Source organism: Pseudochaenichthys georgianus, chromosome 6 (assembly GCF_902827115.2).
Source record: "Pseudochaenichthys georgianus chromosome 6, fPseGeo1.2, whole genome shotgun sequence".
NCBI lineage: Eukaryota > Metazoa > Chordata > Actinopteri > Perciformes > Channichthyidae > Pseudochaenichthys > Pseudochaenichthys georgianus.
In genome coordinates this window covers 35,517,885-35,542,212 of record NC_047508.1, presented here as the reverse complement: position 1 = coordinate 35,542,212, position 24,328 = coordinate 35,517,885, and the positions used below count along the sequence as shown (strand labels likewise).

Below are 24,328 nucleotides of genomic sequence, written 5' to 3'. Positions count from 1 at the left end.
GTTATCGATTTTCAATCACGTACAATTTGAATGCAGGACTATTACTTGAGTATCTTCGTCGTGTAGAAATGCAAATTGATTCTAAAGACCTAAATACTTATTTCACTACTTTGAAGGGAATTCAATGCTCACAGGTCCACTTACGAGTTAGAGGATTTTCATTTTAGTCTTCAGCTCTTAAAAAGCTCAGATTGAGGTGAGTTTCTCTTGTCTTAATCATTCTTTATTTATGGTCATGTATAACATCAGATAAAAGTATATATTTCTTAGGATAATACTGTCTATTTTTAAGAACCAGACTATGAAACCCCCTGTTCCTAGTCCTGCCTGTAGGGGGCGCTGTGGGATGACGACCCGTCGGTAAACATGGAGCAGATGAAGCTGTTCCTCACATGAGAGTCATTGGTCTGTTGATGCCCCACCGGCTCTGCTTTCCTCAGTCTGTTGTCTGCCTGATTGTATCTACTGGATCTTACTGTACAGCGGTGCCCTGAACGCACCACAAGGAGGAGTGACCATATTTATACATCTGTGGCAGTGACAATATTAACAGACATAAAGGGAGAGCACACAAACGCATCATACTGAAAGATGTCTGCGACCCCGCAGCCCGCAAAGATGAAAAAGGACGAGTCTTTCCTGGGGAAATTAGGAGGAACTCTGGTGCGGAAGAAAAAGTCTAAAGAAGGTAAGTTGTTTTTTTATATTAAAAAAGGGCCTTTATCCTGCTTGGTTCTCTTTTGGGGTTTCTGTCCATGGTGCTGCAATCACATGATGGGCTATTAACATATTCCCCCTCTGGGAATCAGAGCACTCAAATCATGCAGAGCTCCACACAACATATGAAAAGACATCTACAGTAGGCTATAGTGTTTCGGTTTCCTAAATGTATCCTTTTATGGTTGTTTCCTTGTTTTTTAAGTTGATTTATGATGGATTTATAACCTCATGCTTATTGTGTCAACATTCATTAAAGGTTCAATATCTAACATACTGAGCCTTACTGTAATTGCGATTCTTCTTTGGAAGTGTTTGAGAGGTGAGAGCATTTCCTCTGAACAACTCCACAGGCATTTTCCATGAGACAATGGACATAAATAGATCATAAAGATACAGTAGTGGTGCCAGGAATGCCAAGTTATGAAGATAAGGTGTAAGAGGGTCACTGTTTTAAACTTTGTTTTATTTATCAACCCCCCGCCCCCCCCCCCCCCCCCCCCCCCGCTGTCTTATTGTCCTACTTTTCCAGTTGGCCAAACTATTTTCTGCCCTCCCTTGGGTCAGACACTTTGTGGTAAAACAGACAGCTGCAAGGTTTAACGCCTCTGTGTGTGTGTGTGTGTGTGTGTGTGTGTGTGTGTGTGTGTGTGTGTGTGTGTGTGTTTTCCTGTGTTTGTGCTCACAGCCATGTGTTTGTAATCTCCATTAAAGGAGGCCCACCAGTAGGAGGACAGAGACCTAATAATTGTTCAGGAGCCTCATTAAACTCCACACATCTCATCTAAAAAGACATGAGCTTCCACCTATTTTAAGAAGAGGTTTTAACAGTTTGATATCTCTTAATCAAACTGCCAAATTTAGTACGACAGTTTTTTTCACAGTTATAAGACCTGAAACAACTCGTCACTTAGCTGATTCTCTGACTCATTTTGTTAATCTATTCATAGACGAGCCCCATGGTAACATGATTTCCCAAAATATTTGATTCTTCCTTTTATAATTTTTTAGCCGTCCGTATTTCAAGACTGAATTATGTCAGCACAGGTGGTCTTGGTTGCCCTATTTTAAAGAGGCCATATTATGCTTTTTGTGTGCCTGTGTTATATTCGTTGTTGTGCACGTAAATGGTCTGCGAAGGCTAGAATCCCAAAGCTTCTCTTCTCTCCCACACACTCCCCCTCCTTCCTGAAACGCCTCCATTGAACTCCTTTGTTTACTTCTTCAACATAGTGACATCACTTTGGAACTTTTTACCTCCAACACATTGTACGTGTCAGGCTAAGGGGCGGGACATCTCTGAGCTGATCATAAATCACAACAGATCTGCTGCAGATACACGCTTTACAACATCAGGAGGATGCGTCCCCAGCTGACCCAGAAAGCGACGCAGGTTCTGGCCCAGGCTCTCGTCATCTCACGTCTAGACTACTGCAACTCCCTCCTGGCTGGTCTACCTGCATGTGCCATCCGACCTCTGCAGCTCATCCAGAATGCAGCGGCTCGTCTGGTCTTCAACCTTCCTAAATGCTCCCACACCACGCCGCTCCTCCACTCCCTCCACTGGCTTCCGGTAACTGCTAGAATCCACTTCAAGACACTGGTACTTACCATGCGAATGGATCTGGCCCTTCCTACATCCAGGACATGGTTAAACCGTACACCCCAGCACGTGCACTCCGCTCTGCATCAGCCAAACAGCTTGCTGCACCCTCCCTGCGAGGGGGACCCAAGTTCCCATCAGCAAAAACACGTGGGTTTGCTATCCTGGCTCCAAAATGGTGGAATGAGCTCCTCATTGACATCAGGACAGCAGATAGCTTACACACCTTCCGGCGCAGACTGAAAACACATCTCTTTCGACTCCACTTCGAGCGATAGAATTACTATCAAAGCACGTATATACTAACAAAGGACTGGCTTACCTAAAGCCAGTTGAGTAGCACTTGAAATGTTTTGGCTCTATGAAACCTGATGTACTTTATGATTCTGTTTTCTTCAAGTTTGTATCTTCCTGGTCGAATGCATTTATTGTAAGTCGCTTTGGATAAAAACGTCAACTAAATGTAATGTAATGTAAATCCCTCCATTCAACCAATCAGAGCAGGCTGGGATCTCATTTCAGTGAAAAGAAAAGAGAAACAAATAACCCTTTTTGAGCATGAAACATGTCACAGTAGAGCCACAATTCCTTAACCTTAATTCTGGTGCTAACTTTAGCATAGAGGTATAGGTAAACGTGGGGTAATGAAAACTTGTGACCGGAGGGTCCCTATCTGCTAATATTTATAAAATGTACAACATAAATCTGTAATTGTTCCTTTAATTGTCCACCTCCAGTTTACCTATACAACAACCCTCCTTAAAGGTCACCTATTATGCAATATCCTCTTTTTCGTGTCTTTTATACATCAACATGTGTCCCCTCTGTGTAAAGAGATTCTCTCACTTTTTGTCCTGATCCATTTATATAAAAACCTGTCTGAAAATGAGCTGATCAGATTTTGGCCACTTTGTGATGTCATAATGTTTTTTTGGCGTGGCTCCTTGTTTTCATCTAAAGTAACAGACAGAGAATCAGCACTTTTGGAACAGGGCTGAAACAGAGGGGATTATGGGTAATGCTGCAATGATCTGTTTGGTATTTCCAGCCAAACACTTCAGAGACATGTTTTGTATCTATCTAAGACCTATAATATATTGATGAATAACAGTAGGGGACCTTTAATGGTGCCAACATGCTTCTAGCTCCTTGCCGCAGGGAATACATTGTGCAGTGGGAAGGGATTCCTTTAGCCTCAGAGCCAGTGTTTGAGTGCAGCTTGTGGGAGTGCAGTGCCCCTGTGTGGTGAAAGGGGATTTAACCTCAACTGACCTATTTGGTTGTATACATTGGAGGACTTGTTGGAGCGAGCTTTTAAAATGTAATTTTAAAGTTATAAGCTCTTGGTGATGTTATTGTTATAAATCAGTAAAACAATAGACGTGTGTGAGGTGTAGTCCACAGCTTGTGGTCTCATGAGCTGCTGCTGTGGTTTCTGTTACAGTTGGGTGTGGTACTCTTTATTCTTTAAGAAGAACACCCAAGACACACGAGGTGCCACTGGAACAGTTGCTTCACATTTGCTGAATAATCATTAATAGCGTAATGGTACTGATGACATATTCGACAATGTGCTGACACCCCTTAGTAGTAACTACATTTACATGTTTTTAGTTAACACTCAAACCATACTCTCCTTCTTGTGGTAGAAGAAATAGGATGTAGTAGTAAGTGTTGCTTGAGGGTGAGGCGACTGGACTTTTTTTTAAAGTCCAGATTCCTGCAGACCCAGAGATACTGCATGGTCATGGCTCTCTCTGTATATCCTGATAGACTGAAAGGAAGTCTGCTTTTCTCTGACAAGGCTCAGCTCCCTCTGTCAGCAACAGGCTGTAACCGTGATAGTATATTGAAGGGGGAAAAAAACGTTTTGTTTTTCTTAGGGCTGAGAGGATGAACTTTAGGGCACATCCCGCTATCTTAGAGAGAAGAGTATACACCCTGAAAATACAAACTGACTAAGATACAATTGTCAGGATGGATGCTGATAATAGTAAGTCATCTATTTGTTGTTGCTGTTTAACCTTTTTTACATACTTACATACTTGTTGTTGTTGTTGCTACTTCTACCAACACAAGGAGACTTGAGTCATTTTTGCATTAGTTCATATATAATGCATTCATCTGATGTCAAATCAAACCAAAATAAGATACAAAATATATTTGTTTATACTGTCGTCGCTTTGTGTCTTTTGCTCTTCATTATGCCATATTGTTGCTTTAACAATGACCAATACTTCACATTTTTAAAAAATATTTTCTTATATTTTCAGCCATTATCCAAGAGACTCACTGATATTTATACAAAGTCAACTTAAGTCAATTCATTATATTGCCGATGTAGTGGCAAACAGTACCTTATGAGCAATTGTTGCTGCAGTATGTGGGGTGATATTTTAACAAGAAATCGTAGTACTCAATGATGTATTCAAGATTCTATATTTCTTAACAGTGAATTTACCCGCCAACACATATCTTGGCCAAAATTAGTAAAAACTAATTTTAAAGGTGTCCTATCATGCAAAATGCACTTTTTGATGTCTTTTATACATGAACATGTGTCCCCGGTGTGTCAGGGAACTCATGCAGCGTCAGAAAATAAAACCCTGTCTCTTTTCCTCCGTACCCAAATCTCTAAAAACGGGGGTACAACGGAGCTGATCCAGATTTGCGTCCGATATTACGTAATATCGGAAATGTAGACTGGCTTTACAGCCACGGCCCAATCAGAAACGTTGCTATCAGAAACAATGCCTGACTGTTTTGGATGTAATATGGTCGGTGCATGTTACATTAGCATCGCTAACACTCAGAGCTAACCTGCACTGCACAGAGCATGTGTTTCACACACATGCTCTGTGCAGTGCAGGTTAGCAGGTTAGTTTCCTTCTTCACGAAGCAGGAAATAAAAAGGAACTCACCTTGTGGTATAACCGGCAAGAGAGAAAGCCTTTGAGCTCCATACTGTTTCAGAAATAATCCTTGATAATCCATGATATGGCGTTTCATCACGGCAGTATTTAGTTAGACAGTAGCTGCCGGGTCCCGCATGAGCTCAGCCCCCTCCCAAATCAGCACTTTTGAAACAGGAAGTGAAATGGAGGGATATGAGGCATGGCTAGAATGGTTGATCTGTTTGGTATTTTGAGCAAAACACTTCATAGACATGTTTTTATATATTTGTATATATCTGAGACCTATGCTATTGCCTAAAAATAGCATGATAGGTCCACTTTAAGAACATTTAAAAGGCAACTTTTGAAAAAGTTTGTGTCTGTTATTTGTTGAATGAAAAAGAAAAACGTAATAAAAGAAGAATATTGGCACATATGTTTCTTCAAAATCCTCACCTATTACAGCAACACATTTGACTCCTACTATCCTTTAAAAAACACACATACAAATAGTAATAGTAAAATAGCTAATAGAAGGTATACAGAAGGTTACAATAAAGACACAACATCGAATTACAACAAAATGTACAAAATATGATGTCAAATAGGTGTTATTAGCTTGATGCAATAAGAGTGTATACCTCTCAGCCAAAGGCCCCGTGTGGAACAGTCCCAGTGACTCACTGGTGCCTGTGGTGTAAATAACCAGAGCGGCTATATTTAAGGTCTGCCTTCCCCTTACTGCTGCATTATTTATACTCCCATGTGCCACAGTGAACCTCCTCCCCCTTAGGAGTAATGGAACCAAACAAGACGAGGTCGATTTCAATCTGCTTTACGCTGTTGTTTATGATGCACACTGATTATATCTGGAACATTTTATTTATCTCTAAAGCAAAGAAGAAGCTGACCGTATGTTGTTTTGTCTTTTTCCATGCTCCTTTGAAGGAACCTCTGAGGGGCTTTTGACATTAATTTGTGCAATGAAGCCGGCATAAGATAAATGTTCTGACTGCAGGCTTAGATTTGTATTGCATTAGAGTAATTCTGTTAACAGGACTACAGCTGCTGCCTGATTTATCATCCTCTGCAGCAAAACATATAAAAGGCTCCATTTACATGCTCAGTTATCCACGCTAACAAGTGTATTCTCTGATTGCTGTGAAATGACTAGACTACACTTAATTAAGAAAACAAATTACACCATGCTTTATGCATTTATATAGAATGTAATGAAAGGTAATCCAGCACTTTACCTCTCAAAGTCAGTCTGTCAGTCCACTGTTTGTGCGTTTATGTCCAGTGTGGTCCTAATTCCCGCCCCAAACACACACATACACACAACACACACACCCCTCAGCATGTCCTGTAACTGGACCACAGACGTGGGGTGGAGGGTTGTGACAGAAATAAACACGTGATGCCGCCCCTGCCATTGCCCAGTCCCACCGACTGCGATTCACACACATATACACACACACACACACACACACACACACACACACACACACACACACACACACACACACACACACACACACTCTACTACACTTTCTACCTTCGCTCACCGCCGTCGTTGGGAATCAAGAGGTCTATAGAAGGGACATGGCGGGGCTGTTGTGTGGGACTAAGAGGAAGAAACAAGGTACATTTGTTTGTTGAGCTTTGAGGAACTTGGAAGTGGTAATGGGGAAGCAGGAGATTTACCTTAGTGCAACTGTAGGTTAATGTCCACTAATGTTGCTGTAGACATCTTCAAGATGTATTAGTCACTACGGAATAGATTGTGTGTGTCTCTGTGAGAGATTTTGATTTATTTCTGGACCGACAAGTGGAAATATTTTCACTTTTATAAATCATTCTGCAGATATTTGCCTTAGTAAATTAATGATATTGTATAATTTGACCATTTCAAACCAGATTGTACTTGACTGTGTGAAGTGCCAGCAGCAGTTATGTGGTCAAATGGACAGCGGGGGGTAAAGGAAACACAATTATGATGAAATGCGGCGAGCTTGCTCTGTAATTACAAAGCAAACTGCTGATCTGCAGTGAGATAGTGGATATTCAGCTCTTATGGGACGGCTGAATCAGATAGGAAATCTGTGGGGACCGTTGCTCCCGGGGTAAATATGTACAGTTTATCCTCTTTGTACATGCTTTGAAGTAGAGATGTCATCATAAACACACAGTCCTAGACTTGCTTTCATTATATCCCGATTAGAAAACGCTATTTTACATGCTTTTAATTTAAAAACCGGTTCAAATGTAAGCTCAAATTGGGTTTTCCTTGCATACGTTAAAAATAGCAATGTCAATGAAATGACTTGACTATTGATTGTGTTTCATCCAGTTGCAGGTTGTACAAATTGAAATGTGGGAAAATAAAAGCACTATGGCCATTAGTGGAAGAAAGCCTTTCAATCCCTCGAGTGTTTCTTCAGTCAGAAGTAAAAGCATCTCAGCGGAAATTGATTTTATTCAATGCCAAGTGTGTTTACTTTTCCTGTGTCTTGTCACCTTTAATCAGGTTTCTTGTTTACAGTTTTACTCTATATTCGCACTTTGGATACATTTTAAGTTTCTTTACATTGGATACATAAACGTAAATGGAGACTGCCGCCCACCAAGGCAATCTGTGGTGGAAAGGGAAGAGTCTCATGGTTGGAGATAAGTGACAGACCCTCAGGCAGCAGTTAAAAATCCCTGGATAAACATTTCTTACAAAAACTCACAGCTAGATAACAGTGCATTGTTTGCAGGATTTCTTATCAGCACAATATGGTTCATCATGGCGAGTGAATGGTTGTAATATACTTTATAATACAATACCTTTATAATGTGGAATTGGGCGTGAAACTATACTACAAACTATTAGACCTTGAATGAGTTTTTCCTACCTGAAGTACAAACGCAAATTAAATAAATACATCATAGCAACAATAATTCACTATGATTCTGATTCCTATGGCATCAAATCAAGTATGACGTTTAAAAAAGAAGTTTCTTAAAAGCGCGCTGTGCCCACTTAGTACTGCACGCATATCACATTGTTGGACTCATTATAGACTTTTTAAAATGATCAAAATTGATGCAGCAGATCCAGAGATACCATACATTATTGTTCCTTGTCAAAACCTAGCTCCTACATTACCCACAATGCAACTCAACTACTTAAAAATTGCTCGGAGAGTCAGGATTTTAAATGCTCGTAGTGTCTTATGAAACTAATTGATGGATATAATGTAGTCAGAGCAGATCGTAAGGGCAGAGCTGGTGGTGTTGCAATATACACTGCTGAGAAACTACAGTGCTCAGTCCTTCACTCAATTTCAATTCCAAGGCAATTTGAGTTTCTAGCAGTCCAAATAACTATAGCAAATGCTCCTCTCACTGTTATTGGCTGTTATAGGCCTCCATCGGCCATCATGGATGCAACTACTAGCCTTACTGAATTGTTGTCTACGTTTTCTTCTGAAATCATATTATTGGGTGATTTAAATTGGGACTGGTTGAGTGATAAATCTTCACAGTTTAAGCAGGTTTGCGATTCTTTGAACTTAACTCAGCTTATTGATAGTCCCACTGGAATAAACCCTGCCAAACCCAATAACGATACCCTTATAGATGTCATTCTAACAAATGCAGCTCATAAGTATGTGTCTGTTGGTGTTTTTCCTAATGATATCAGCGACCATTGCACTATTGCTTGCGTTAGGAGCACTAAGTTGCCCAAAGCCAAGGGCCTTATTGTGCTCAGGCGCTGCTTCAAACACTTCTCTGAGCAGGCTTTCCTTCACGATCTGGCGGAGGTTAAATGGCACTTCATAGCGTTAATTCCATCTGTCGATGTTGCCGTCCAATTTGTTATTGATCACTTTTTATCGATTATTAATAGACCCCCCTTAGAAAATTCAGAGTCAAGAATAGGAACACTCCATGGTTTACTAGAGAACTATCGGATCTAATTCGTGATCGAAATAAGCAATGGTCCTTAGCTAGAAAGTCTAACACTAGTGATGACTGGCTTCTTTTTCGTGTCCTCAGAAATAAATGTTCAGCCCTTATTAAAAAAGCTAAAGCTGATTACTATCTGAGCTTAACCACTGATTGTTTTAATGACCATTTAAAGTTCTGGAAAACAATTAAATCACTTCAGAACAAGAAGGTTTCTAGTTTCCCAAAAAAACTGAAGGTCAGTGATTCTTTTATTTCAGATTCAGATGGTATGGCTAATGCTTTCAATGCTCACTTCAAAAAGGCTGGTCACATTTTTGATGAGCAAAGTCATGACTCTCTAAATGGTCGTACTCACAGCCCTAGTCAAGAGATGAACTCCCCTGTTTTTGATTTAGCTTATTTCTCGGTCTCTGAAGTCTTACAGGGTTTGCACTCAATTGATCCTAAAAAGTCTGCCGGGCCTGACGGCCTCGACCCGTTCTTTTTAAAAATTGCAGCTCAGATTATAGCACAACCAGTAACTGATATTTGTAATCTCTCCCTGTCCACTCACACACTGCCAGCTGTGTGGAAGCAAGCTCTGGTATTGCCCCTCTTGAAAGCTGGTGATCCCACAGAGCTAAATAACTATCGTCCTATCTCAAATCTTTCTGCGTTATCAAAGATTCTTGAGTCCCTAGTTTCTACTCAGCTAAAACTTTTTTTAAATTCACACAACATCCTTAACCCTATGCAATCTGGATTCAGATCAAAGCACAGTACCGTGACTGCCAGTCTGAAAGTCTTAGACGATATTAAGGCTGCTTTGGATAACAAATCTGTATGTGTTGCATTGTTTATTGACCTGGCCAAAGCATTTGACACTGTAGATCACCACATTATGTCTAATGTCATGTTGATGTCTCGTTTCGGTCATAATGCCATTTGCTGGTTTCAGAGTTATCTAACCGACCGTACTCAATGCGTCAGGTTGGGTAGTACTGTCTCTGACCCTGTCACCTTGAAGAAGGGAGTTCCACAGGGCTCTATTTTGGGGCCTTTACTCTTTTTATTATATGTAAACAATATTTGTAATCAGATGCAATTTTCTAGGATATGTAGGATCATATGTATGCTGATGACACTATTGTCTACTCATATGATTCTTCTCTGGATATGGCCGTTTCCAATTTAAAATCTGATTTTATCACGCTGCAGCATGCACTTCTTGATTCCAAACTGCTTTTGAACAGTAAGAAAACCAAAGCAATGCTTTTGGCTCCCAAGTCAGCGTCCTCTTGCCTCTCCATTGACACCCTTGATGGCGTCTCTGTTGAGTTTGTCGATACCTACAAATATCTGGGCTTTTGGTTGGACAGTAATCTCAACTTCAAACACCATATTGAAGTTCTAACTAAGAAATTGAAATTTACTCTTGGCTTCCTTTACAGACTTAAATGTTGTTTTTCAACTTCATCCGGTAAAAGGTTGGTCTCTGGCTTATTCCTGTCCCAGCTGGACTACGGTGATACCATTTATAGATTTGCCTGTCCCACTGTTTTGGCCAAACTTGGCCCACTCCACCATGCTGCACTGCGTTATATATCAAATGCACCCTATAGGACTCATCATTGCAAACTGTATAGCCTAACTGGATGGTCCTCACTTACTATGCGTAGGATGCAGCATTGGTTTCTATTAATGTATAAAGCCATTTTAGGTAAGCTTCCACTCTACATATGTGCCAGATTTGCTCCAGTTTGCGACTCTTACAACCTCAGATCCAGCGCCTGGATACGGTTCCAGGTTCCTGCTGTGCGGACTGAGGCTGGGAAAAGGCGTCTTTTTTATTATGGTCCTTGGTCTTGGATTGACCTTCAATCACACCTCAAACTGAGGGCACTTGTCTCAATAGCTTGTTTTAGATTGAAGTTGTCTGAAGTCCTTACCACCAGCTGCTCTTGCAGTAATAAGTAGTGCACCTTTCTTACTGTCCTAATGTGCTCAATGTAGTGACTGCTTTTTTGTTTTCTTAGTTATGTTCTCTGTATTTTATATGTTTGTGTTATGTGTTATGTGTAACGTTGCTGCCTTCTTGGCCAGGTCAGCATTGCAAATGAGATTCTATCTCAATGCTTTTATCTGGTTAAATAAAGGTTAAATAAAAAAAAATAAAAAAATAAAGTGGCTAGACTCAAGCAGAGAAGAGAAGCCACAGCACTGGTAGACTCACTTCTAACTCAATTCCCCGCAATATCTTTTTCAACCTTAGTCTTCAGCCCCATCCCATGCTGACTCAAATGACAACACTTTATTTTCTCACATATGCAGACTGTGAAACTGATTCAGAGAAACCTTTAGAAATGTCCTTTTGGTCAGCTTTGACTGTCACTGATTGAGAAGATGGTGGTGGAGTGACTGAAGTGGAGTCTGTTGAGGAGGAGAAGGGGTTACATTTGACTCAGAATCGATTCAAAAGTAACACCTAACTTTCCCCACAAGGGTACTGGGTGATTGTGCAACAGTGACTCTGACAAGCTTTCTCTTTAATGCCATCTATTGCTATCCCACACTCTTTCCTTGCTCATCTCACTGTATGCCTCCTTCATGTCAAGTATTTTTCTGTTGATTTGTTTTATCTAATTAGTTGTGCATGTCTATAATGTTCCGTGTGTGTATTTTTGTCTTACCAGTGAGTGATCTCCATGAGGAGGGGAAGAATGCCATCAACGCTCCCATGCTTCCCACGGGGACAGAAATCCATCCGGAGGACACACTGATGGGTACACACACACACACACACACACACACACACACACACACACACACACACACACACACACACACACACACACACACACACACACACACACACACACACACACACACACACACACACACACACACACACACACACACACACACACACACACACACACACACACACACACACATTCAGTATGCACTTAAATGTCCCATTTAGAATATAAACAGAATATCTTATGTTAAAACATCTCTTTGAATGTGCACATGTATGACTGGAGTTTGCTCTGTTGATGAATCTGCATTTCCAATATGATCAACTTGACGTCATAGAGAAACATCAGAATATGTTTGCACATTTGTGCTTAACGGGCACTTCGACATCTGAGCAGCAGGAAATGAAAGTGGGTGGAGGGGAGACGCCTCAGTCACCGTGTGAATCACTGTTGAAGTGAGAGTGATAGAAGCATTGTATGAGTGTGTCTGTGTGTTTTTTGTGTTTATGTGAGATCAAAATGTGTCGAAGGGGGAGATAGGTGTGTGTGAAATGAAACAGGATATTTAAGTGTCACTCTGAACTAAGTGTCTTCATTTTCTCATATTATGCTCACCAGAGGAAAACGCAGAGAGGATCATGTTGGACCCAACATCGCGGGAAAATCTTAAATTTAAAGATCTTCTGAAGGTAGTGTGGGATTTTATGCATAAGCATTACATCTCTTCAGAACAATCACAGTGATGAAAATGTGAAGAAAAAAAGCACATAAAAGACAATAGATTTGTTTGCGTTGTGATTTGTATCCAGGTCCTGATAGACTGGATCAACAGTGAGTTGGAGGAAGACCGGATCATAGTCAAAGACCTGGAGGAGGACTGTTATGATGGACAAGTTCTCCAGAAGTTGTTTGGTGAGAAACTGGTTTCTTTGGCAGTGTAACTCTCAAACCATCTTTGTCAATACATATTCTGTAGGGTCTTTAAATTGCCATGCAACAATATGAACACTTGCAGAAATCGTAGAAGTAAAACATATTACAAAAAGCAATAACTTGTTGATGCAGCCTGTGGCTCTGGTATACATATGTTTTTGTTTCATATTCTGAGTTTGATTTTTGATATTAGTCTATGACCAAAACATTGCCTTTTTCAACAAACTTGCTGCCAGTAGTCAACAATAATTCAATATTTTATTCTGTATGATTACATTTCTGTTTTCACCTACCAGCTGCAAAATGATGAACATTTAATTGGTTGTATTATCAGAAGTACATTTGCAGCAGTCCCAAAATCAATCAAAGTATATAGTGTTATCTCAAATAAGCATTAAAGCCTTCTTTGACCCCTGGGACACCATTATTCACACTGATTACTTTATTAAACATTCACATTTTGAGAAAATCTTATTAAGGAAAACGTATGGAATGGCAAAGCCTGTCCAAAACATGTTAATTTCATTAAAAAACATGTTTGATAACTTCTATTGTTCTGTCCCCTGCCCTATGTAATGGATGTGTGTTCACTATGGTGGTGCTCTGTCTCGTAAAGCTTCAAAGTCGGTATGTGGCTTCCCCCTTGTGTCTGTTATGTGTAACAGCAAGAGCAAAACATTTTCAGATTTCCACAATATACGCTGGGTTAGGGTTAAATCTTCCCCTTCTGCTATAAAAGTGCTATTTTAGACGACATGTGTTGCTCTGTAGATGGGAAAAAAGGCTCTTCTTTAAACCAAAGTGTCTGTAAAATGAATATAATGTAATGTCATTGTCGTATAGTAACAATATCATTAATGCAGCCTGACAAGAACTTGCATATTCATTTACGGAAGCCAGGTAATACAAATAGGACTGACACATATGTTGCAGAAGTGTCACGAACAACAACTAAAACACACAGCAGGAAACATTTTGTTAAGAGACGTGTGATTTCTTTCATTTCTGTTAAGGCTGTTGTTGTTTTCACGCTTCTTCGTTACTTTTGCACCTTCTGTGCCGTCTTTTGCTGCATCAGTGCCTGTTTTAGATTTCTAAAGACGCATAGGCTTTATTGTCAAATGCATATAAGCTAAAGCGAGGTTTTTGAAATGAAAATGAAAAATTGTTGAAAAGGATCTCCATAAATCCTTCTTCTTGGTATTGCTTGCATCAGAGCATCTTTGTTGTCTAAAGCCCCCACACACATCTTCAAGATCACCATGTCCTTGTTTTCCCATAAACTAAACTTGTAAGCCTACTGATACTGTACGGGAATGAACAAAAACATTTTGTTTTGCACTGCTTTGGGACTTAACCTCTTCTGTAACTTTTGTCTACAAGGCAAGGCAAGGCAAGTTTATTTATATAGCACTTTTCAACACAAGGCAATTCAAAGTGCTTTACAAAAAATGAAAGACATTAAGAAAATGGCATTTTAAATCAGTCATTAAAAAGAAAAGCTAATAAAATAAACATTGACCTGTTCAGTACATCACAACACTGCCCCATGATACATGATGTGTTTCCCTGAGTTTGAGCTAATATTTCCTCTCATATTGTTTGCAGAAAAGTTGTCAGGCAGGAAGCTGAACGTGGCCGAGGTGACTCAGTCCGAGATCGGCCAAAAGCAGAAGCTGCAGACGGTTTTGGAGTCCGTCAACGAAATGCTGCGGCCTCATGGCTGGACCATTGAGTGGAACGTGGATTGTGAGTTTACTTCGACTTTATAGATTTGCTACTCCAGGGGTTAAGTTATAGCACTTCCATCATTTGGAGAATTACAAGAGACAGACATTTAAAATAAGGTCAAAACAGAGGCCGAGATTTCTTGACTTTCAGCCTGAAATATGGGTCAAGCTTAAATAATATTGGAGATTCAATTTTTCACAATACAACGCAATACCACATTCTCCTTAAAACTCCACTTTGTAATGCAGGGTTTGTTTTTCAACGTTAAAGGTGGGGTAGGTAATTCACTTCAGAAATACTTTTGGTTATATTCCATGGAATGCTCTTAACATCCCGATAGCAATGAATACATGAAATGCTTTGACAATAAATACATAAAAACATTTCATCTGTGGAAGCCGTAGTGCTGTAAAAAGCACGACCAATCATCTGAGCCGGCCCGGCTAAAATAACTGGATGGCCTACCTGCCTGTCAGCCTTCCATCTGTGCACAAACTTATCTCGTGCCCTCATTGGTCATGTGCGCGTTCGTGTGTGTTGGAGGAGGGGCAGATTTGTTTCGCACTCGAGCTGGTTTCTCCATTCTTACCTACCCTACCTTTAAGTCTCAATCCATTTTACTGCAAAAAACATTGCACAGCTGTTTTTACGGGCTGTGTCCTTGAGACAAGTCAACTGAATTTAATTGGAAAAATTGTTGGAATTCCCCCATGAACCCAAAATCTCTTGATTTGCATGACACAACATATTTAATCCTGTTCAGGTTTTGAGAAGCTCTACAAACATCAGGATTTCCTGCTGGAGTTCACAGATGAAATGCTTTATTACCTTTATATATCTTGTTAAGAGCTGGATGTTATGTTACATTTTTCGAAGATTGCTTTCTTCCATTATCTTGCCGTGTGCAAAGATCTTATAGTCCTTTGCTTTGATTTACTGTCACAGCTATCCATTCAAAGAACCTGGTGGCGATTGTCTACCTGCTGGTGGCTATGGCGATGCACTTCCAGGCTCCGATCAGACTGCCGGAGCATGTTTCTGCGCAGGTGGTGGTCGTCAAGGTAAAGTGGCTCAAAGAGCTCACACAGGGTTCACATTCATTATCATTATGTGCCGTGACATAGGGATGGATACGGAGCTGTATAGTTATTTTGATTCGGTTAATTACCAGCCCCAACAGCGTACAGCTGGTGTATTTTATTGTAGTCACATTGTGGGTCTCTGTGTGTGTATGCAATATGCATGGGTTCTTGGGGACACCAACCGTAGCATGAACTAACACTAGCTTTAATGTCTGTCAAATGCAACGCCATGCCCCTTTCCCAATTTGTTGGTGTGATTCTTTTGCAAGATTGACTCAGTTAAACTTGTATTTAACCTTAACTGAGATTAGGAATGTCTTATTAAACTTATATGAATGAGTTACAGTCAAACAACATAAGACATATCATTCAGAATATACCTCAATATTTAACAAAAATATGATTTTAAATTCACAAATAACATTTCTTCTCATCTTAGAAATGTCCAAAATGTAACTTCAAAACAACCCAAAACACCATAAGAATAACAAAGACCTATCCGAACTTTAATATAATGAGGATACAGATCACAGTGACGGATAAAGTGTTTTTGCCATCATTCATTATCTGTCTGTGTCGTCTGTATATTTAATTGTCATAATGTGAATCAACAGTTCTTGTTATTCTGTCATGTAGTAACTCAAGTGTTGTGATTGTGTTTGAGCAGAAACGTGAAGGCATCCTGCAGACGGCTCTTGTGACCAAGGAGCTGACGAGCACCACAGAGTAAGAGCTGATATTTAAATATTTGTATCCTCAACTGTCCTTTCTTTTGTATTAATGATGTCATTTAAAGTATTATAATGAATATTGTAGTAATAAGTATCTCTCTTTTTCCCCAGAATGATGATGGGAAGATTTGGTAAGTGCAAGACACACATTCTGTTACAGTATTATCCCTTTACCAATTATTGTTTCTCATTATTTATTTCCCTGCTTAAAGAAGTATTGCTGCGTTTCGATAACGCTATTCCAGGACATTATGCTAAGCTAAGCTAACCACCGGCTGGCTGTATACATATATTTACATGACAGATAATAGAGTAGTATTGATCTTATCATCTTTTTTGACACCTTAACATTTCCCAAAATGTCGTACTGTTCCTTTAAGTATTCATAACCTTTGATTTATTACTTTTTTCACAACAGAGAGGGACGCGTTTGACACTTTGTTGGATCACGCACCTGACAAGCTCAACGTGGTGAAAACGGTATAAAAGACTTTTCCTTTGCATTAAAATGTACAGTAATAAAAATGTAGGGTACAAACTATTAACAGTTTGTTAATCCTGTTTCCAGTCTCTCATCACCTTTGTGAACAAACACCTGAACAAGCTGAACCTGGAAGTGACTGAGCTGGAATCTCAGGTAAGAGATTTAATGGTTCATCTACAGCAGGGGGGTCCAAACTTTTTCACAGAGGGCCACATACAGAAAAATATATGAAGGTCTGGGCCGCTCACTAGAGGTATTTAGCCTCATAAGTGCAGTTATAAGTCAGCAAAAACAATCAAAAAATAAATGATGGTAAATGATGCTTAAACGACAGCCTTCACCACAGCTCTCCAGAGGGTTTCATTTATTTAGTTAGCAGCTCATTCCTTAAAGCAGGAGCCTCAGGTTGCTTAAAATAAGAGGATATAGGAAGAGTTTATTTCAAGCTTGTTATGTAAATAAGTTATTAGGCTTTTTTTGATCAACTATCTTTGTTTTCAGCTTTAATTGACTGAATTTACTTGAAAAGTGGGCTTCTTAACACATGAATACTACTGTGTAATATGTGTTTTAATCTATATTTAAGAAGTACAATACAATACAGGACAAGCACATGTTTCATTTGTGGGCCGTACTCCATTCTACTTTTTGAATTTGCTGAGGGCTGATTCAAAATGACAGCCTTGCGATCCATTTAAAATTAAAATGGTGTTATTTAACAATTTTATTTCAAATATTGTATTTTATTGTATTCCTCTCATCACTTAATATGCATGCATACAAATCCAATCTGTTTTACTTGTTCAGTTTAATATTGTATTTTCTGTGAATTTTCGTGTAGACATTAATACTGTTTATATCCGTGTGTGTCCAGTTTGCTGATGGCGTGTATCTGATATTGCTGATGGGGCTGCTCGAAGACTACTTTGTCCCTCTGTTCAACTTCTTCCTCACTCCTGAGAGCTTCGAACAGAAGGTGAGTACACCTCCTCAAAAAGTGGAAATTGTCAGTCAAAAAAGAAGACTTTTAGCAACTCATCACTGAATTGAGTTTTCATGTTGTTACCCTGCAGGTCCACAATGTGGCGTTTGCCTTTGAGCTGATGCAGGATGGAGGCCTGAAGAAACCCAAAGCCAGACCAGAAGGTATTTTATAGATGTGTTACACAATTACAAGATCAGAAGACCATTTCCCAGAGGAGACTTTATGGAGACTGACCTAGATTACTTGCTGAAAAGACCCTCTAAAAACAATGTTTAATGGTTGTCATATGTCCAGTAGATGGAGACCTTGCTTCACCCTTAAACTCTCATACTGAATAAATGTTGCTGAGTTAATTTGGCCCTGGGATAAACTTTTTTATAATATAATTTAAAGCTGATACTTCAAGAATCAAAAATATTACTAACTAGGGTCACGTAGTTGTTGCTTTTTCTGTTGGTTATTTATGGAGATGCAGATATTTGCATTTTATTTATCCATTTGACTCTGCATACCCCCTGTAGAGTTGGAAATGCTATTACAGAAATAGCTTTCAGAGCGTGATCTAATACAGTTGACTGATCACATACTTAAACTGTAATCAGTATTCTGCTTTATTGAAGCACTCAAATTTAAATCAGAAACTGTAACTTACATTAAGCCGCAGGATTTGATATTGGTAGAAGAATATATTCCACTTCGTTGTTGTTCAGTTTAATGGAAATCTTCTCTGTCACAAAACAATCCCGGAATATGTGAGGGATAATGCCCGACAAGTGTCCATTATCAGGAATTAATTGATGACGGGAAAGGAGCCAGAGTCCATTAATTCTTGATAATGGAAAACCTCTTTTATCATGGTCACTTGCCACAGAACAATTAAATTGCAAGGCATTAATAGATTTTTTTATAATCAAAATGTTAAATTGTTTTATAATCCCTGTTACGACCCGCCCTCTACTGATACCTCATTCACACCAACGGTGTTTCAGGGCCGGAGCTTGAAAAGCACCGGGTTTTCCTCTTCACACCGCAGCGGAGCAGCCTCTTAGCTCCGGAATCCGGTTCGTTTCAAGCACCAAAAAATTGTCCGGCCAGAGCAAAAGAACCACATACGTCACGCTTACGTCGAGGCGGAGCAGGGGCGGGATCAACTCCTGAACAACAACAAAAAGCCAGCGTTTTATCCAGTTTGTACACAACGATGGAGAAACTTGACAAGAGTTTCAGTGTTTCTGCCATAGACTGTATATATAAAGGTTTTTGCTCATGGTGAAGCAACGTGTCTGCGTGTTAAGGTGGAACCTGAGCATTCATGTTGATCACCTCTCATCATTATAAATCTATAAAACTATGAATATTAAACTTTACTTCCCGTGTTCATTTGAGAACAGCTGTTACATACCTGGGTGAAGGTTACAGTTCATTTAAATGAAAGATACAACGTTACTCCACACTCATGGTTCAGTCCACCTTAAGAAATAAGACCGACCTCGGAAACAGTTGTGTTTAAAAAAAAAACCTTTATTGACACGAGTACACGTTTTTATAAGAATATAACTAAACCACACAAATGACTCTGGAAATGACTCATAAGAAATGAATGCAACTGATTTCATCCGCGCGGTTTGGCTTTATGAAGCAGGCACGCAAACGGTTACGTCATGACGCAACGACGCATTACCAGTCGGACTCTGGGCGGTGTGAAAAGAGCCAGAGCTAAACCGAAGAACTGGTTCTGAACCTGAAAAGCTCTAGCACGGAGCTTGAACCGGAGTTGCGTTGGTGTGAATGAGGTATTAGTGGTAGTGGCTCATGGGGAGACCCGCAACATAAAATAAAATACAGCAAACACGCAGCATTTAACGGCGTTCATTTATTTCAGACACAACCCTACTCACATGGCCAAGACACAAAACACTAAGAATCTACAGATCCTAAAGCAGTAGAAGGAGGTAGTCCACGGACAACATCTTTCCTCCAGCTTCTCCTTTTTAAGTCGTCCCCAGCTGAACTTAATATAGGACACCTGGGGGAGGTGGAGCCAGGGGCGGACCAGGTGTGTCTGTGCAGGAGAGAGAGAGAGAGAGAGAGAGAGAGAGAGAGAGAGAGAGAGAGAGAGAGAGAGAGAGAGAGAGAGAGAGAGAGAGAGAGAGAGAGAGAGAGAGAGAGACAAACAAACAGAGACAAACAGAGACAAACAGGAAGGGAGCACGTAACAATCCCTGGCTGCAGTCAAATAGTCCATTTAGCTTAGGAACCTTCCTAACGGAGTGAAATGACCAGGAAGGCCCTCAGTGGCAGCCATGAACCGAAAGGAGAGGAGAAAATGCTGCCCCACAATGCCTTGCAGCCGCAGCATTTGACGTCACACAACAGTCGGCCGTTCACGGAAACAATTGATTATGACGGAGAAATTATATCATGAAAGTTACGGTGCTTATTAAGCATTTTAAAACGTATGTGGTAAGTTGCCAAAGTGCTTTGTTTTGAACGTTCATCAGTATTATAATCAAAAAGAGAAATATGAACTTTAGTTTTTACTGAAATTATCAAATAAAGTCAACATTTCACTGAGCTGTGTGGGGTTTGTTCAACTTTTAAAAGATGTTTGAATGGTGATGTACACAGTGATAGGTGTTAAAGACTAACGTTTATAATAAATACATTTGTATTGATTGTAAGATATTTTCATAGTTCATACAATCATACTGGGATCATTTTTTGTATTAATGTAGACTGGAGGGAGAGGGTGTGGTGACGAGCATAAGTTTTACTTTCTTTTTGTATTTCAATTCCAACTTTGGTCATGAAGAATATGTTTCTCTGTTGTCCACGTTCATAAAGCATAAAGAAACAGCATCAGAGCACGGTGCAGAGTCTCTAGATGAGTCCCTCGTTCTTATTAAACATCCATGTTGTAGTCCGCTGTATAGAAAACTGTAGTTTCCATAGTTTCCCCACAGCAGCAGACGCACACAATGACGTCCGCTGGCGCATCATAAACACGTCGGATAGTGAAAGTGCAGTCGGATTCTCTAAAGCACTGCAGTCTCTTCTCCTAAATCCTTTTGAATTCTCCTATCCACTATCCCTTAACCCTGTGACGTTTCACTCAGAGGTCAAGGAATAGAAGATAGGGTTAGAATTTAGGAGCTGATTTTTAAACTATCCGAACGCAACCCCTAACTCCCTGATATCATCTGAGGGTATGGCTAATACCTGGAGCATCATTACCATCTCATAATATTTCTAGTCCACTCGCTATGAGCCTGAAAGCTAACCTAGTGCTTGCATAATTCAAAGTAAATACATTTTGACTGTATGTTTAACAACAAAACTAGATCCATATCTTAAAGTGAATGTGTAATAAACACTATCAATAAGTTAGGAGGTGCAGTGTTCTTATTGCAGTGTTACAGTCGCCATCCTGTAGCCAATTAGAATTGAGTAGGCCTATTCACCCAGACCGTAATATAATGTAAGAGCCATATATATCTGGGGCTCCTCATACTGCATGCCTTATTTGGAATATTAAATATACATACTGTACAATGTAATACTCTCTTACATAATTCTCAGAGCTACATTACTTAAAATATTCACATTTCGCTCCACATTCTTGTCCCATATTTCTTAATATTTAATATCCTGCAACCCAGTTTTAATTTACTTACTTATATACAGTATATTCTCCTATTTACTGCACATGCTTTTGCTTTGTTTTTATTATTTATTCCGCTTAAACTACTCTTTAAAATTTCCTGTTTTCTATGTCGGTATATCTCCATTTTATTATAATTGCTCTATTCACAGTCCTTGGAGATGGCAACTAATTATTATACTGCACAGCTGTGGATGTTGTTAATATATTATTATATATTAATTTTTAACCAGTATGGACTACCTTTCAAAATGTGTAAATATTGTTTCCCTCCACTGTATAAATGCAAATGAGTTTTCCTTCTACACAGAAACTAAACATTTCTTCACACCAAAACACAATGTTTTTGCGATAATTAGACATTATAGTTATTATCTTCATACTGATATTATGCTCCAACTCTCATACTCCAGTCTTCTAATTAGTAAATGGCTTGCCAAGACTTTTGAATATCAGCAGGTTCATATTAAAAAACAGAAGCTTTTAATGATATCAACAGTGTCACCCATTTGATTAGATTTATTTTGAATGTGTAAAACAATAATACAACAATTTAACATGATAATTATTATACTATACAAAATTAAGCAGTGTCAAATTGATATACAAAAATATGACTGATTCTAAGTTATGTATAAACAAATGATCTACTTAATTACACATCCGAAAAGCACAATAATGAGCTTATAGCATCTTAGTTTAAATAACCCAGCTGTAACACAATGATGTCTGGCTTGAATAACTTAACCTAGAACTTCATGTGATGAGATATTACAATAAGCACTTATGTAGTACAGCATGTTACTGATGAAGGGAACAGAAAGTGTTTTTCTCTCCTTGTACAACGTAATACATCATATGATCTATGATGAGCTATTTTAAGCTCCATTTCCTTAAAATTACAAATAACCTTTAAAGGAAAGTAGTCCAACAGCATTAATCGCAGTGAGAGCTCCTTTGCATTGTCAATAGGATTTTATGGCAGCTAGCTCATTTATTTTGTGCCTAATGTTTCAAGGAGCTTTTAAAAGATTAGTTTTTGTGACCATCAAAGGTCTAAATGTCTTCCAGTATACCCCTTAAAACATGTTTGTCAAACTCTAATAAGTCTGTTATCTCCCATTTGTGTTCCAGATGTTGTCAACCTGAACCTGAAGTCCACCCTCAGAGTCCTCTACAACCTTTTCACCAACTACAAAAACTCTGAGTGAACTGTTCCAGTTTCACCCCCCTGATATTACTTCTGAACGCTGCTCTGTGCTGACTATACGTGGCAGTCTGGACACTGGAGGACACCAACTGACTGAAAGTCACAATTATGTTGGACTTAAAACGACCCAGGGGGAGAAGCAGGAAAAAGGCTTTGAATGTTAGTTATTACTCTTCTCCAAATGTCAGTATTTATTTATTCCTTTTTTTAAATGTTAAATGCAACCAAGGAAACCCTGCAACCTTTTAGCCTTTTAAATACACAGCCGTCACAAGAGAAATAAACGAGGGCCGAATGTTTAAACATTTGTGTTAAACTGATAACTGAAAGCTGGAAATGCTGTTATATATTAGATAGTATCTAAAAAACATTTCTGTAAATATTAAAAGTATATTTTGGGGAAATAGACACAGACCTATTTGTTTTACTGTCAAGAGTTTGATAAGAAGATGGATATCACTACATTTAAAGCTATTGTAAGAGTCAAGAGCCAGTTAGCTTAGCTTAGCATTAAGACATGAGGAACTGCTCGTCAAATAACAATTTAAAAGCTTTACCTAAGGCTCAACTCTACAGCTAGCTTAGAGATGATATACCTCCCTTTCTTAAGCTTTCTAGTTGGCTGTCTCATTACATTATCGATTTACAGTAAGCTGGATTTGGGAGTAACAATTTAAAAAAAAAGTTGTTTTTTACAAGAAAAGTTACATTTGTATGGCATACTATTTTAGTATAAAGTAAAACAGATATCACAGAGTCAGATTATTGTTGTAACTCATTACCAAATACACTTTAACTTGCTGTATTTTGCATTTTTCAATACAGCGCTGTTACCTTCTGCTTCTAGCGTTATGCTAGGCTAAGCTAACTTGTAGCTTCATGTGTGTGGTGTTACTGATCTTCTCGTGTAACTCTTGACAAGAAAGCGAATAAGTATATTTCCTCAAACTATTCCTTTAACAAAACTTGAAAATGCCATGTATTATATATTATATGATATCTGAAAATGCTTTGTTTGTATATTACTACAGCTATATATAAATATATATAATTGCTTTTACTTGATAACTGAACTAGGAATGGTCCTTTTTTTCCCTCTGAACTATGCACACCACTTCTCAATCCATAAGAGCTGCTGCTGTTTTGCTTTAAGTGCAGCGCTCTCAGCCTCAGGAGATTCATGAGTCAGAGTATCTTCGTATTGACCCGGCCTTTTCAAACGAGTCTCCGAGGAGGTTTGGACCCTCACTCGGCTCTCCTGAAGCAGAGCAGGAGCCCGCCGTGCCACCCGGAGATGTGCTAAGATGTACCATGCACGACTACTCATGCATTTTAAAGCCGGGGATGAATTATGAAGAGAGTGGATGAATCAATCCAAACCACGCTTGCGTTTTGATGTCTCACCCCTATGCGCTTCACGTTTTTTTTTATAATCTTGCCTATCAAGAAATAAATGCCTGAAATAAAACAGAATGAGAATTTCATTGTGTCTCTTACGTGTGCGATGGGTTAGATTCGCTTCTGCGTTTTGAGCGAAATTGCCTTTGGAACAGCCAATTCCTGCAATTTGCGTTTAGCTAAAGGAATTATAGGTTTATT

General features: G+C 39.2%; 1 protein-coding gene across 3 annotated transcripts; it reads left to right on the top strand.

The window, feature by feature from the left end:
• Nucleotides 1-389: 389 nt before the first annotated feature.
• On the top strand, nucleotides 390-23,797 carry parvb (parvin, beta). 3 transcript variants are annotated; one of them, XM_034085377.2, is made up of 13 exons: nucleotides 390-688; nucleotides 11,847-11,936; nucleotides 12,531-12,601; nucleotides 12,722-12,824; nucleotides 14,454-14,594; nucleotides 15,522-15,637; nucleotides 16,326-16,384; nucleotides 16,501-16,520; nucleotides 16,808-16,869; nucleotides 16,958-17,026; nucleotides 17,748-17,849; nucleotides 17,947-18,019; nucleotides 22,654-23,797. In XM_034085377.2, exons 1-13 carry the CDS (start codon nucleotides 592-594, stop codon nucleotides 22,728-22,730), a joined length of 1,080 nt encoding a protein of 359 aa, XP_033941268.1. In that variant the 5' UTR covers nucleotides 390-591; the 3' UTR covers nucleotides 22,731-23,797. The 3 variants fall into 3 exon arrangements, with proteins under 3 accessions (XP_033941268.1, XP_033941270.1, XP_033941269.1); XM_034085379.2 differs by lacking the exon at nucleotides 390-688 and adding an exon at nucleotides 4,204-4,313; XM_034085378.2 differs by lacking the exon at nucleotides 390-688 and adding an exon at nucleotides 6,714-6,859.
• The last annotated feature ends 531 nt before the right edge of the window (nucleotides 23,798-24,328 follow it).

Excerpts from the sequence above, each read along its gene's own strand:
- parvb (XM_034085377.2), top strand. The coding sequence starts at position 592 with ATGTCTGCGACCCCGCAGCCCGCAAAGATGAAAAAGGACGAGTCTTTC. Across the intron at positions 15,638-16,325 it reads CGCAGGTGGTGGTCGTCAAG|AAACGTGAAGGCATCCTGCA; the intron begins GTAAAGTGGCTC and ends GTGTTTGAGCAG. Across the intron at positions 17,027-17,747 it reads TGACTGAGCTGGAATCTCAG|TTTGCTGATGGCGTGTATCT; the intron begins GTAAGAGATTTA and ends GTGTGTGTCCAG.